This window comes from Mytilus trossulus, chromosome 5, assembly GCF_036588685.1.
Source record: "Mytilus trossulus isolate FHL-02 chromosome 5, PNRI_Mtr1.1.1.hap1, whole genome shotgun sequence".
NCBI lineage: Eukaryota > Metazoa > Mollusca > Bivalvia > Mytilida > Mytilidae > Mytilus > Mytilus trossulus.
The window spans coordinates 11,677,974-11,691,595 of NC_086377.1; the positions used below are offsets into that span (position 1 = coordinate 11,677,974).

Here is a 13,622-nt window from a genome sequence, read left to right on the forward strand (position 1 = left end):
TTTACCAGGTAATTCATATTTAATATTTTAAAGCATTCTTTTTATGAAAATTACATTTCACATTTACTTTTAATTAAGTTTTATTTATTTAGTTCTATTAATTTAAAATGAGCGTTTTTAGTTTATTACATAACGATTACATAGATGATTTTTTAAGTGAAACATACAGTAAACTTTAAATTCCGTAAATGTTATGTATTTCATTTATTTTCATTAATACATGCAAATTTGTTTACAGGAGATTTGTGAATTTGAAGCATAATTTATTCGTAGTAAAGTTTAATTCTGTTATTTGGTTATATTTAATATTCAACGAAGTTTAGAGAAATCTTTGTGTGTCACTTTGGTTTACCTTGACAACGCAACAGAACATAGAGAAAATATTTGTTGTTTCGTGTATAATGAAATCGTACCAGTGCAGGATTGATCTCCAGAACAGAATATTTGCGTATTACGTTATACAAAAGAAACATTTGATATATTCCAGCTTGACATTATCTATGTATGATGAACTATAAATATTGTGAAATATATTGTATGCATTTATTTGAAATTGTATTATAAGAGTTGCCATGAGATCTCAGTTGTAATAAAATATAGTTATTTTGGAATTCTTAGTTTTTACCAGGCCAGCTAAAGTCCAGACGACATAGGCTGAAAGTCAAGTACGACATTATAACCAAAACAATCTTAATTGTATAACATACAGGAAACCCCGCCCTTAATTTTCAATGGAATCAGACGATTTTTATCACTTCCCTATTGAAACAAACGTATCTTGACCAAAAAGAAAGGAATGTTAACATTTTATATACCGGTTCCCACACCCTTTTTCTAAAAAGAATATGAATTGGTTCTGCTGTTACAAAAATTACAGAGACATTTATTCAATTCAATGTATAGTACATGTATATTACTGGTGTGAATGTAATTAAACCCGAAGTAAAGATGAGAACAAAATTAATATGAAACCAGTGTTCTATACATGAAACTAATTGTAAACAGGTTTACAGAACGCGACGTTGAGTGTCAACACGGCCATCGGAGGAAAAAAAGAAGACTACTTGATTAATGTCGTGCGCCAAAATCTAGTTTCGGATTTACTTTCCTCAAGTATAGTCAAACCCAAGCATTTGTTAATAGGTTAAGTGAATCAACGGATAATTTACTAAAAGTTTGTTAAAGATCATGACATGAACAGAACAGTTAATTAGACCTGAACGGATACGAATCTTATCATTAATAAAAGGCTCATAATTAAGTACGTGAGACACGTTCTTCAAATGACTCACTTGTGGGGCTCGAATCAATACAACTGGAAGACCGAAGACGCCGGTTAAAATATTTTATTTTAATTTAGAATAAACTAGTAGTACGTAATGAGAATTTTAGATGGAAACCAGGTAAATGTTGGTAAGACAACTAGTTCGTACTGCTCAGTCTTCTTTGTTGAGTTTTGTATACTGTTGTTTGCCTTTTGGTCCTTCTATTGTTTTGTCATGGATTGTTAGTTTATTTCGAAGTATTTTAAAATAAAAGAATCGATTAAACATGTATGTGTCATGATCCCAATTGATTACGTAGTATAATATTAGAAGTGTCTATTTTCATCAAATTATACAATAGTCCTTAATATCTGGGCTTAATCGGAACTCACGTTAAAGTAGAAACCACTTAACTGGTCGATATTTTTCACCAAACACTTCAAAATGTTGTAGAAGCCATAAAGTCACCTCCGAACTTGATGTTTAGTGATTTGTTTAATAAATAACTGAACCTGCATGGGCTGTCTCTGGATTACCACAACATCGACGAGAAGAATTCTGCATTATACATACCTTTGAATTTCTCTTTTCCGCCGTTGCAGAGGTCTAGATGGATCAACTGAACAGAACTTGATTCCAATTTTCAGAGGAACATCGGTGACTGGTTCATCAAGATGAAGTTGTTCATATCCCTCCATTCGTAAATTAAACTTTGAGTAAATGGACGGTAGCAGTATACTTTTGTCTTCATCGCCTGTAAACAATACTTTTTTGTAAAAAGGTTAAGATATAAGTAACTATCAATATACCAGTGTGCATTGTACATGCATAAGGTGAGCACAAGGTTGATGTAACGTATCGTAAATCGCGCAATAAATGCAGATGTTATGCAGGCATTCACTTATCTACTGATATTGGCATTGTGTTTATCGATGACGATACGGTAGTGACATAATTAGTATGATGAATGATGATTACACTTCAAATAACTAGAAACCATGAATCTTATTGCAAAATTTCAAATTTCATATATGTACTAATTTGAGGATTTAAGTTCTGGCGTTTTACAGGAATAGATAAATTGTGTTTTAATTAGATTCTAAACATAAGGTTACCCTGAACTGCGTGTTTCCTTAATCTCGGTACAGTAATTGTAAATAGCAAATGAAACTACAAATACAAATTAGTATTACTTATTGAATTATGGCATATCTGTGGAAAAGATGATCGTTCCTTCCTGCCACATACTCGGTATGGATTGGGTATTCTTTGCTGACGGCAACTTGAACCATGACCTTCTGTGTATGAGATCTTAAGGTCAGTCATCTGTTTTAGCGGTGAAATGATGTAGTTTGTTTTCGCATCTTGAAACAATTTGTTGTCGACGTTTGTTGGGGTGACTTGCACAAGTACCTAACGAAGAAAATAATTAAGTAAAGTAGGAAAAGATAGTCAAAACAAACCATGATACACATTCCTTTCTAAATAGTTAAAAAAATTCTCAGACACTATTCTAATATAATACTGGACGTTTGGATTCATCTGACATATAATATCCTGTCAAAATGTGAAACAGGAAGTAGAAATTTTGTTTTTCCTTCTATGCTTAATACGTTTCACATTTTTGTTTTACCACGAACAATCTCTATTTGAAAGTCTAGCTTTAAAAGACGAGTGGAAGTTATAACACATAAATGAAGAAAACAAATGTTTTTTTTTCAGAAATTATTTGATTGCAGTTTTTCACACTGATAAAACAAAACATTATTAAATTTACTATAAAACAAATACAATATTTACCGGACGGGCGTCTTCGCTAACAATCGGCATATATATTTCAAACCCAGCCAGATAAAAGCTATGACTTCTTTGTGATGGTAAAAGTTGACCATGCTGCATCCACCAGTTTACGTCTGGTACTTGGAAGGGAACAGTCTCACCACGGAATAACCTAGAAAGGTCTAACCAAGAATAGTCACCAGTTTTGTTTGTCCTTTGTGTTGACACTGTTATAAATTTCAATTCAGCGTGACATTCGCTGTCTCTAGATGCTAATAACTTGTCAATATCTGTAGCCAATCCGTTACACAACTGTGGCTTTCGTCCCCGCTTATATTCCAAAATGTTACACAGCATTTGAACATTAGTTGTCTGTAGAATATTGTACGACATCGATGAAACCGCTACTAATGTTTTAATAGTGTCAATGGATAAACCACTTGGATGCTGAGCCTTTGGACCTGCGCCGAGAAGTTTAGAGCTTTGTATTTGTGTTATGCTTCGCATTAAATTTGCCATTGTTTCCATGAGGTTAAACTGGAGGTCATATACTTCCTCTTGTGTTGCTACCAATTGTGCGGCGGTAATTTTTGCCTCACGACACCTGCCAGTTGCACCAGTAATTCCTCGTATTGCATTTGCAGCTATACTACTTGTGGAAGCAATGCCCTCGCATATTTCGCTGATAAATTCTTCCCAATACAAACCTAATTTGGCTAGATCGTCTTTTGTAACTTGGGGGGAATAGGCAGTATAGTCTCTCAAAAAATTGGACTGCATTATTTCATACCCATTTCCAGACGAATTTACAATTTTCGCAGCATTATCCATGATCTTGCCAACATTCTTTATCATCTTCTCATTTTTTGCCAGTTTCTTTGCTATTTCAATGCTGTAATCAACAAGCTTATGAAAATTGACTGCACTTCCAATGGCATGAGTTAAACGTCTAGATGCATCCGCGATCTCTGTTGCAGACTCCAAAATATTATCTGAATTGCCACTACCAGTCAGCCATTTAAATGGATTTGCAGCCATTGCCATTCGTAAAGCCATCTTTAAAACGGCTTGAAGTAAATCTTCCAAGGCACTACCTCTGTAAATAACTAGTAACTTTTTTAGCTTTACCTTGAGTTCATCTACATATTTGACAAATCGTTTTTGATAGTCTGCAATTCTACCTTTAAGATAGCCAACGTCAGCATCTAGCTTAGCTTTCTGGTAGGAGGCCACTTTCTTGAAGTATGATCCAAGTTGTTGAAATCGGTGTTGTACATCATTCTTTATATCCAGAGCAACGACTTGTAAACTGACTGCATTCTTCTCTGCCAGCTCTTTTATTTGAGTAACTTTTAAATTCTTTATATAATCCCGAAAGTCAATATCTGAAACCAAAAATTTGCGAGGTAAACCATCAGCGTTACCGGTCCCATAGGTTTGAAGGAACAAACGGAGTTCGTTAAACACCTTAGCGCATGAGCAAATCAACCATTTGAATGATGGAAATGGTGCATTGTAATCACACGGTAAATACTGACTTTTGGGAAGTATCTTTAACAGTTTGACAGCTAGCGTTAGGTCGTTGGCTTTAAAATCGTCATACAGTTGAAAAAAGATGCTAAGTATTCCTGTTTTGACAGTTTCCTCTGCTGTGCTGGGTTCATACAGGTTAATAATATGTGTCGGCATTTTAACCCTCATACTATAGAAATTGATATACGCTGCACTTTTAAAGAACTTAAAGTTTGATGAACTCGTTCGCCATTCGGTTTGGGGAACAGTATTGCAAAGATTTTTCATTGAATCTACTAAGTCCAGCACCGGTTCTAGTCTACAAATAGGTTCTGTTTCTCTAAAGTCGCAAATCTTCTTCACTTCTTGACGTAGATTATGTGCCACTGTTTTGTCCAACGGTTTTGACCAAGTGCAGAAATTTCCCTGGGAGAGTAACTGCTTACTCCATTTAGCTACATACTCCCACTGTGCTGTCGGACGAGGCGAGTTAACATCCACTGGGCCACAATTAAGATTAAGAAAAACTCGGTCCATGTACCACGTGGACAGAAGCACTGTATACATGTACCACGAATCTTTGAATCCGGTTCCAATGTTTCTTTCTAGTCTTCTTAGATCACCAATCACGTGGTTTCCAATGGTTGTTATCCTGTGGTAAGCACATTTTTGGGACGAACTGTCCATGAATGTGCATATATTTCCGGCCTCTTCCATTCTTTTATTGTGCGGAATGTTTCCGAAGATATTCTTGCCTACTTTTTCGAGTTGGGCATCGAATAGATTCTTGAACCCGTTAATATCGGGACCATTTTTTCGTCCCGGTAATGCAAACATCAGGCAAAAAACTCTCATATCAGAATTTTGAATAATCGGCTGTGTAGCCATTCCATGATTCAAAACAAAGACAAGTACTGTCACTATAAACCATAGTCTCGTCATCTCTGTAAAATTAACGAAATTTTTGAATGAGATCATGAACATCATAATATAGTAATTCAACAGACTAACATGTCGAAATGCTGGCAATAAGTGAGGAACAAAGGCTAATAAAGGCAACAGTAGTACACCGCTGTTCTAAATTCATAAATCGATTGAGGAAAAATCAAATCCGGGTTACAAACTAAAACTGAGGGAAACACATCAAATATAAAAGGAGAACTACGATAAAACAGAAACACAACATTGAAATGAAAAACCCAGAAACAAGCTATAATATAACAAGGTCCATTTTCCTGACTTGGTACAGGATATTTTTAAGAGAAAAAAATGGTTGGTTGAAACTGGTTTTGTGGCATGCCAAACCTACAGCTTTTATTGCAACGTTAAATATAGCATTAAAATGACAACATTACATGACAGGACTGCAATACAAATAAATGGGAGAACATGTAGGACAGAGAAACACACGAAAAGTTGTTAACCAAAGGTACCAAATCTAAAATTTAATAAATCATATGGAATATCAGAGGTAACCTAATTAACCATCAAGAAGATATCGTGAAAGTGTAGAAAAATAAACTCATTATAGATAGCAGGATTAAATTTACTATATACGCCAGACGCGAGTTTCGTCTATAAAAGACTCATTATTGCCACTCGAATCCATTACTGTTAAAAAGGCCAAATAAACTACGAAGTTGAATAGCATTATGGATTATAAGTACTAAACGTTTTGCCAAAGCTGAGATAATCTATACTTGAGGTAGAAAAGCCTAAGTATTTCAAAAATTCAAAAGTTTTGTAGAAATGACAGTTGTTTAATGTGTACGATTTCGTTTATGCTATTGTAATTTAAGCTTTCGAAATACGGGTATTGGTCTATTTTTTCGAATATCCAGTTATCTACTAAAATTAATCAACAATTGAATTTAATAATTTTCAAGTTTGTGGGTGGAAAATAGTTATGTTATTCCATTTCATTTATTAAAATAACATGTTTTTACAGTTAAAAGTTATTAGATGCTAAACATGAAGACCCGTCACATTATTAATGTATGTGCCTGTCCCAAGTCAGGAGCCTGTAATGCAGTGGTTGTCGTTTGTTTATGTGTTACATATTTGTTTTTCGTTCATTTTTTTTACATGAATCAGGCCGTTAGTTTTCTCGCTTGAATTGTTTTACATTGTCTTATCGGAGCCTTTTATAGCTGACTATATGCGGTATGGGCTTTGCTCATTGTTGAAGGCCGTACGGTGACCTATACTTGTTAATGTTTGTGTCATTTAGGTCTTTTGTGGATAGTTGTCTCATTGGCAATCATACCACATCTTCTTTTTTATATAAAAACGTAACTGTTTTGGTTTAAAGAAAAGATATTACGAGACATTTAAAGAGGTCGACTCTTCTCTGAACAGCGTTTTTATTCGTTGATAAAGTTGCCTCATACAACTATTCTTTACAATCTTGCTATTGGTAGTGTTAATGGAAATACAGATTGGTGTAAGAATTTAAAATATGTGGTTGATAATTGTGGACTATTAAATATATGGAACACTAATAAGTAAAAACTGGTTGTATGAAAGTGTTAAATTAAGATAATATGACAAGTTCAGACATCTATGGTATGCTACTTTACAGAAATCTAAAAATCTCTAAAGTATAAATTATTCAAAAATAGTATAAATTTCGAATTTTCGTTGATATTTTTGATGAAAAAAATGTTGCTTCATTTTGTAGATTTAGAACTTTGAACAGACAAAAGTCTTATCGAAATTGGTAGATGGCATTATTTTAAAATTCCAAGGTATAATGAATAGCAACAACCTATCTATTTATACAAGTTTATAAGAATTTTATAACATGCCTAGAATCTCCTAGGTAACTTATGTATGTCTCTTCTTTACATTTGTATTAAAAAAATATACTATGGATGCTTATTTATTCGTAAATATCTCTGTTCCACTATACTTTGGTTTACGACAATAAAGATATATATATTTTGTATTATATATGAGTCGTTCAAATATGGTGCTAGATTGTGATTTCCTTACGTTTAAACTGTTGAAATTGTGTCGTACTGTATTCAAATGTATGTTGTTAGGATAATATATAATAAAATTCTGGTTTCAAATTACAATATGAATTGGAAAAAGACCAATAAACATAACATAAATAAATAGTTTCTCTCCTCTCAGTTAAAACTATCCGCTATCTACCACATAAGTGGTAAAAGTGGGTTGGGATTTGTCGCTCAAGTAATTATACAAATACAAACTCCGAAACAAATGAGATTCGGAAAGTCTGTTTCCTTTATGATAACAGATTTATATTGAAGGGAGACATCATCTTTCCGGATAATAGATAAAGTGTTCCGGACAATTATTCGTAGCATGTTTTGGACTATTAATCAATTTATATTGTCGTTTAAAGTACATTAATAGTCGTGATCACTTAAATTTACTTGATATTTTTTTATTATACTTTTTAGTTTTTCATTGTTTGTTGAAGTCCGTATATACAATCTTGAAATAATGCTGATGGTCAAATCTGTTGACATTGAAATCTTAACAATATAAGATGGACTGATACATACATGTTGAATATATTTACACTTGTATTTTTTTAGACCCTTTATAGCTTGCTGATCGGTGTGAGCCAAGGCTCCTTGTTAAAGGCCGTACCTTGACTTATATTGATTTACTTTTATAGACTGCTACTTGGATGGAGAGTTGGTCCGAGAACACAATTAATTTCCCCTATCTGTCTATTATAACATATTGATTAATAAAAAAAATCCCACCTGCGCTTTTCTAACAAGATTTGGTGTACATAAAGTTTGGCATTAACAACAAAACATATAAAAAAATTAGAAAACTTCATCGTCTCATTTTCTCTTGGCAACACAAAACACAAGGACACCAGTATGGGTTAAGCCAGAGAGCTTCCGAAAATGGGAAATCCCACCTATGTTTACCTAACCAAATTACTCATTTCTGCTCAAAATATGAAAAATAAATTTGACAGAAATTCTCTTAGATGACCTTACATTCACATTAAAGCAAAAAAATGGGGAAAAATTCAAAGGAAAGGCAAAAAAAAAATTTAAGAAAAAATATACTGAAATTAAAGGGAACTAAATTGTGTTCCCGGACCAGTTGTCTCATCGGCATATCACATCTCCCTGTATCTATTTTGTAGATTGAATTTGAGTGACTTTAACCATCAAGAATTGAATTGACAAATAGGATATAAAGAAGAATTAACATGGCTGATTCAAAAAGTGGACAGCAATGACACCTGACATAACTCAATGCACTACTTTATCATTCAAAGGATTAAATGGAAAACAATTGTCGTATTCAAGACTTTGTACTGGCAGTAATGAAGAACGTGACGGGAAAAACCAGGAGATCCAAAACAGACATACCAAGTTTAGGTGATGATATTAGCAACCATCAACCAAAACTGTGTAAACAGACATGTAGTTGAGAGTATATACAGCAAAACAAAATGTATTTTCAGTTTTCCTAATATTGTAAATAAGCAGCTAAAACTGTGAAAACATCCTAATTTTTACGAACATGTTATTTACCAAGCCTGTAAAATAAAATACAATTCGGATAAAGTAATCGAGCCTTGAAATAAACTTATTTTAAAATGAAACCAACTGAACTCAGTTATAAAGATCTTTCAGCATTGTGTTTGCAACAGTTCTATCGAGATTTTTTAATATAAAAAAATGACAGAATAACTGTAGCGTGTGACACCTTAAACAATCAAATTCAATTGTATGTCATCAACTCCCTGTGTTTGACACAAAGAGTGAACAAAAAAATCAGAACACATCGATTCTAAGTATCCAGAAAGAGCGTGATTATAAAAGCGCAATATGAAAAAAGATTAATTATCATGGAACGACTATGACTAGCTTAAAGTTTAAACTATAATAGAAACATAACGACCTGAATTAATTTTGCTCCTTCAAATTAGATAACAATTTAGTTCCCTTAGAAGCATGAAACTAAGTTTATGTAAAGAGCGTCCTTTTTCTTTGAAGTTTAATGGTTACTGAAAGATTTTTATAATACTCTAAAGTCAGACATTATATACAAGGGTATTATAAAAATGTTCCAGTAGGCATAACATATCAGTAAGTATAAATCTTTTCTATTAGCCGTTGCTTTGCCAAGTACTTGATAAACATGACATGTATGCCCGGAAACAGATGTGCTTCCGTATTCATCATTACGGTTGTTTTAATGTTGATTCATATGGAGGTTTAGTGTTTCCTTTAGCAGATCTGCTTCCGTGACGATAATAAGATACATTCAATAATGATATATACAGTGATAATTCTTATCTCATTTGCATATCTATAAATACTTGAATTGGATTGGTCAATTAGAATTTTTCTCTTGGTTTACACTTCGATAAACCATGTTTCCGAAACTACTTTATAATCTATTCATGCGCGATTTACATTCTTGCAGGGATACTTGGATTTTCAGCAAGTTGAAATTATAAAACAATTGCATAACAGTTGATTATATTCTAATGTATATTTAATCCAATAAAAAGAAATAAAATAAATGCACTAAACCTTCGAAAATGTATAAAAATAAAATTACGGCAAATTTCACGAATGATTTGGCGAATTTTCGTCAAAGCAAACACGACGTCATATGATTGAAAACTTTCAGACGGAAGATTATTTCGTTACTTGTATTCTTTAAATTCGGATAGTATATAATTTAAATGAAGTTTTTGAGGTAGGTGCTAGTTCATTTAAGATTCTGTTGCATTTATCGAACATTTCAGTTTTTTAGAAAGTCAAGATGGCGACGTACTCCTTATAGTTTCGACATGCCATTGTGCTTCTGATGGTGCATATAGTAGCCATCAAAGTATCAAATAATGTCAATTAATAATCGCGTATGGTCGGCTGAAGAATTATAAGTATTAAACACATTATTTTTAGAGGTTATTGATGTGTAAACCGGGGCTCTTACTCACAAACTTTACATAAAAGTACTTCGGACTTTTATTCAGTTTATGAGTTAATCGCCCCGGTATTCACATCAATAACCTCTAGAAAAAATGTGTTTAATCCTATAATAGATGACCATGTCCTTCAGATTTAGCCTATACTCTTTGGGACTTCGGGACAACGTTCTTTGGTGAGTAATATAAATTGAATCTAACACAATAGTGGCACTACTTAAGGTAGATCATAGAAATATGTTTCTCGAAATAGAATTTTACTGATACTTTGACAAAATGAAGATTTTGCTAGGCTTTTCTCAAAAATATAATATAATATTTATGCAGACTTGCTACTTTGTATTGTGACGTCTCGATTTAGAAACTGCCAGTTTCTATTGTAATCTACAAGCGTTCAAAGGGACACTACTCTTTGTGGTCGGAACTACTTTTTTGGGGTTTACACCAAAGACCCAAAAAGGAAATAGAAATGAATTGACGCTGATATACGTTTCGAGATATATTCAAATTTCGGTTACCTTTTGTAACTTTTAGATTTGTTTTCTTCAAGTTTGGATTTTATTAAATGTAAAGTTAAATTTATAATTAAAACGAAAAGAAAAACATTTACATTATAAAGACGAACCTGCAAGTGGAAACGAAAAGACTTGAAAAAAAGGCTACAATAAGACTTTATTCATTTTCTTTTAATAATTGCTTTTTCCCCAGGTTATGATATTGGAAATTTATTATGGTATCAATATTTGCCAGAATAGAAATTGGCGTATTGTTATCGATTACTTTTATACAAATCAAATCAAATCAAATCAAATATTTTATTATAGTCTCACCTCTCTACATGTACAATACAAACATGAACACAATATATATACAACATGTTTTAATTAAAAGTACAAAACAATCTTAAAAACATTCGAGAGCCACTCTCAAAAGAGTTATGAGAGACTTTTACATAAAAAAGGACAGCTCGATAAAAATATAAAACATTTTTTATCTATATAAAACATTCTTCCTTTGAATTAAAATATCATGGCAGATTTTGGCCGAATAAAAGCATAAATTTTTATTTGTAAATAAAAATATAAATTTTTCATCATCATTTAAGTCTAAAAAATCAATATTAAAAGAAACTGCTCTTGTAAAAACCTCTTGTCTTGTCTGTGAATATAAAGGGCATTGAAGTAAAACATGTTTCTCATCTCATACATTGGCTACAGGTATAGGGGGAGAGTTGAGATCTCGTAAACATGTTTAATGCGCATCTGGTGCAATACAATTAGTATCGTTAATTTTATTACTACCACTGGGTCGATGCCTCTGCTGGTGGACTATTAGTCCCGAGAGTTTCACCAGCCCAGTAGCTACTGGCATAAAAATACGGATTTTTTGCTGTTACAAAATATTAGAAATTATTATAAATTAAGGAATGTATCTCCCTCATGCAAAGCTCTGATTCCTTTCACTGATGTGGCTATACTTTTTGGACCTTTTGGATTATAGCTCTTCATCTTTTATATAAGCTTTGGATTTCAAATATGTTGGCCACGAGCATCACTGAAGAGACATGGATTGTCGAAATGCGCATCTGGTGCAAGAAAATTTGTACCGTTAATTGTATTACTACCACTGGGTCGATGCCCTCTGCTGGTGGACTATTAGTCCCCGAGGGTATCACCAGCCCAGTAAAATTTCCGAACACGGCGCAAAGATAACTAAGATATGCCTAATGAAAGTAGTTACTTGCGATGTGAACTGGGGCAACTGACACAACTAAGTTTTCTGTGTATTTATTGTGTGGGTAGAGCAAACAGGGTGATGAGCTATTCGGTGAGCTTATTTTCGAGTGCTGCGTGCTTCTTACAGAAAGCTGACACAATTGTCTTTGGCAGGCCTGAAAATAGTTAAAACCAGGATTCAATAAAAAAGAGTCTTTATGTCTTGATAGCGTATGGCAGAGTCTATAATATATATTACATCACAACATAATAATAGACAGTAAACTAACAATACCAAAAACTTCATAAACTAAGCCTTTACATGGCTTAATATAATTAAACCAAATAAGATATGAAATTTAAAGATAAAACATTCTAACTGATTTCTATTACTGAATAATGAACATGATTTTATAACGCCTTAACCAAACAGATATAAATTTCAAATTGTCTTTTTATTACTAAAAAAATCTTTAACATTAAATTTTATCATCTTTATAAAATATTAAAACTAAATATAAACAATCTGCATTGTTTAAAATGACTCTCCATAGACATGCCACACTGAAACATGTAATTAATCTCAAACAAGTTTATATACAAAATATTCTAATTGAAAACAAACACTTGCAAACTAATTTGCATATCAAGGGGGGATAACTACTTAAGTTATCTCTGGGGACCTAGCTCACATACTAAAATTAAACATTCTGGGACTACTGAGTTAATTTACTCTAAAGTAAAATACAATTTAAATAAAGAAATATATTTAGATGCCCTTAAACTATATGCATCATTCTTAACTACTAGGATAGTAAATAAACAAAGTCTTAAAATATAGAAATCACAAGGCTGGAATGGGAAATTCAGGAGAAATAATGTTTCTTTGCTTATACAAGCTTTGTTACTTGGCGACGATGGAAAAATAACATGAATGTATTGAATAATAAATGTATTACACTAACCAGGCCTGGGGTAATGGTAATTTGTAATTGTAATGCATTGTAATATTACTTTTTTTGGATGTAATGCAAAGTAATTTGTAATGCACATTTTCTGCATTACAATTACATGTAATGTAATGATTACTTTAGTTAAAAATTGATGTAATGCCTCCATTACAGTACATTACTTTTCATTACAAATTGGTAAAATAGATAAAATTGAAGAATATTGTATAATAAAAATAGAATATTAACAAAAACAAAAGAAAGTATGAAATATTTTTTTTGTCACAGTTAATTACTGTATTAAATAAATTACATCAATCTTTAAAACACACATTAAGGTAAGAAATATAAAATGGTGTCTTTGATCTTGGTTTCTGATATATGTTTAATATGATATGGGAATATTTTGGTGTTAGGTGGTCTTTGAAAAATCTTTAAAAAAAATTATCAAACAAAA

At 32.4% G+C, this 13,622-nt stretch overlaps 1 protein-coding gene across 3 annotated transcripts in view; it reads right to left on the reverse strand.

Annotated features, from left to right (window-relative positions):
• The window catches only part of LOC134718522 (uncharacterized), a 54,657-nt gene that overhangs the window by 17,962 nt on the left and 23,073 nt on the right, over positions 1–13,622 (reverse strand). For 2 of the 3 annotated variants that reach the window (XM_063581112.1, XM_063581111.1), the window contains 3 exons: positions 3,066–5,500; positions 2,459–2,678; positions 1,839–2,019 (listed from right to left, as the gene is read on the reverse strand). In XM_063581112.1, coding sequence (XP_063437182.1) covers positions 1,839–2,019; positions 2,459–2,678; positions 3,066–5,498 — 2,834 coding nt within the window. In that variant the 5' untranslated portion in view covers positions 5,499–5,500. Of the gene's footprint in view, positions 1–1,838; positions 2,020–2,458; positions 2,679–3,065; positions 5,501–12,240; positions 12,460–13,622 lie in introns of those variants that run through there. The other variant, XM_063581113.1, reaches the window with a different exon arrangement.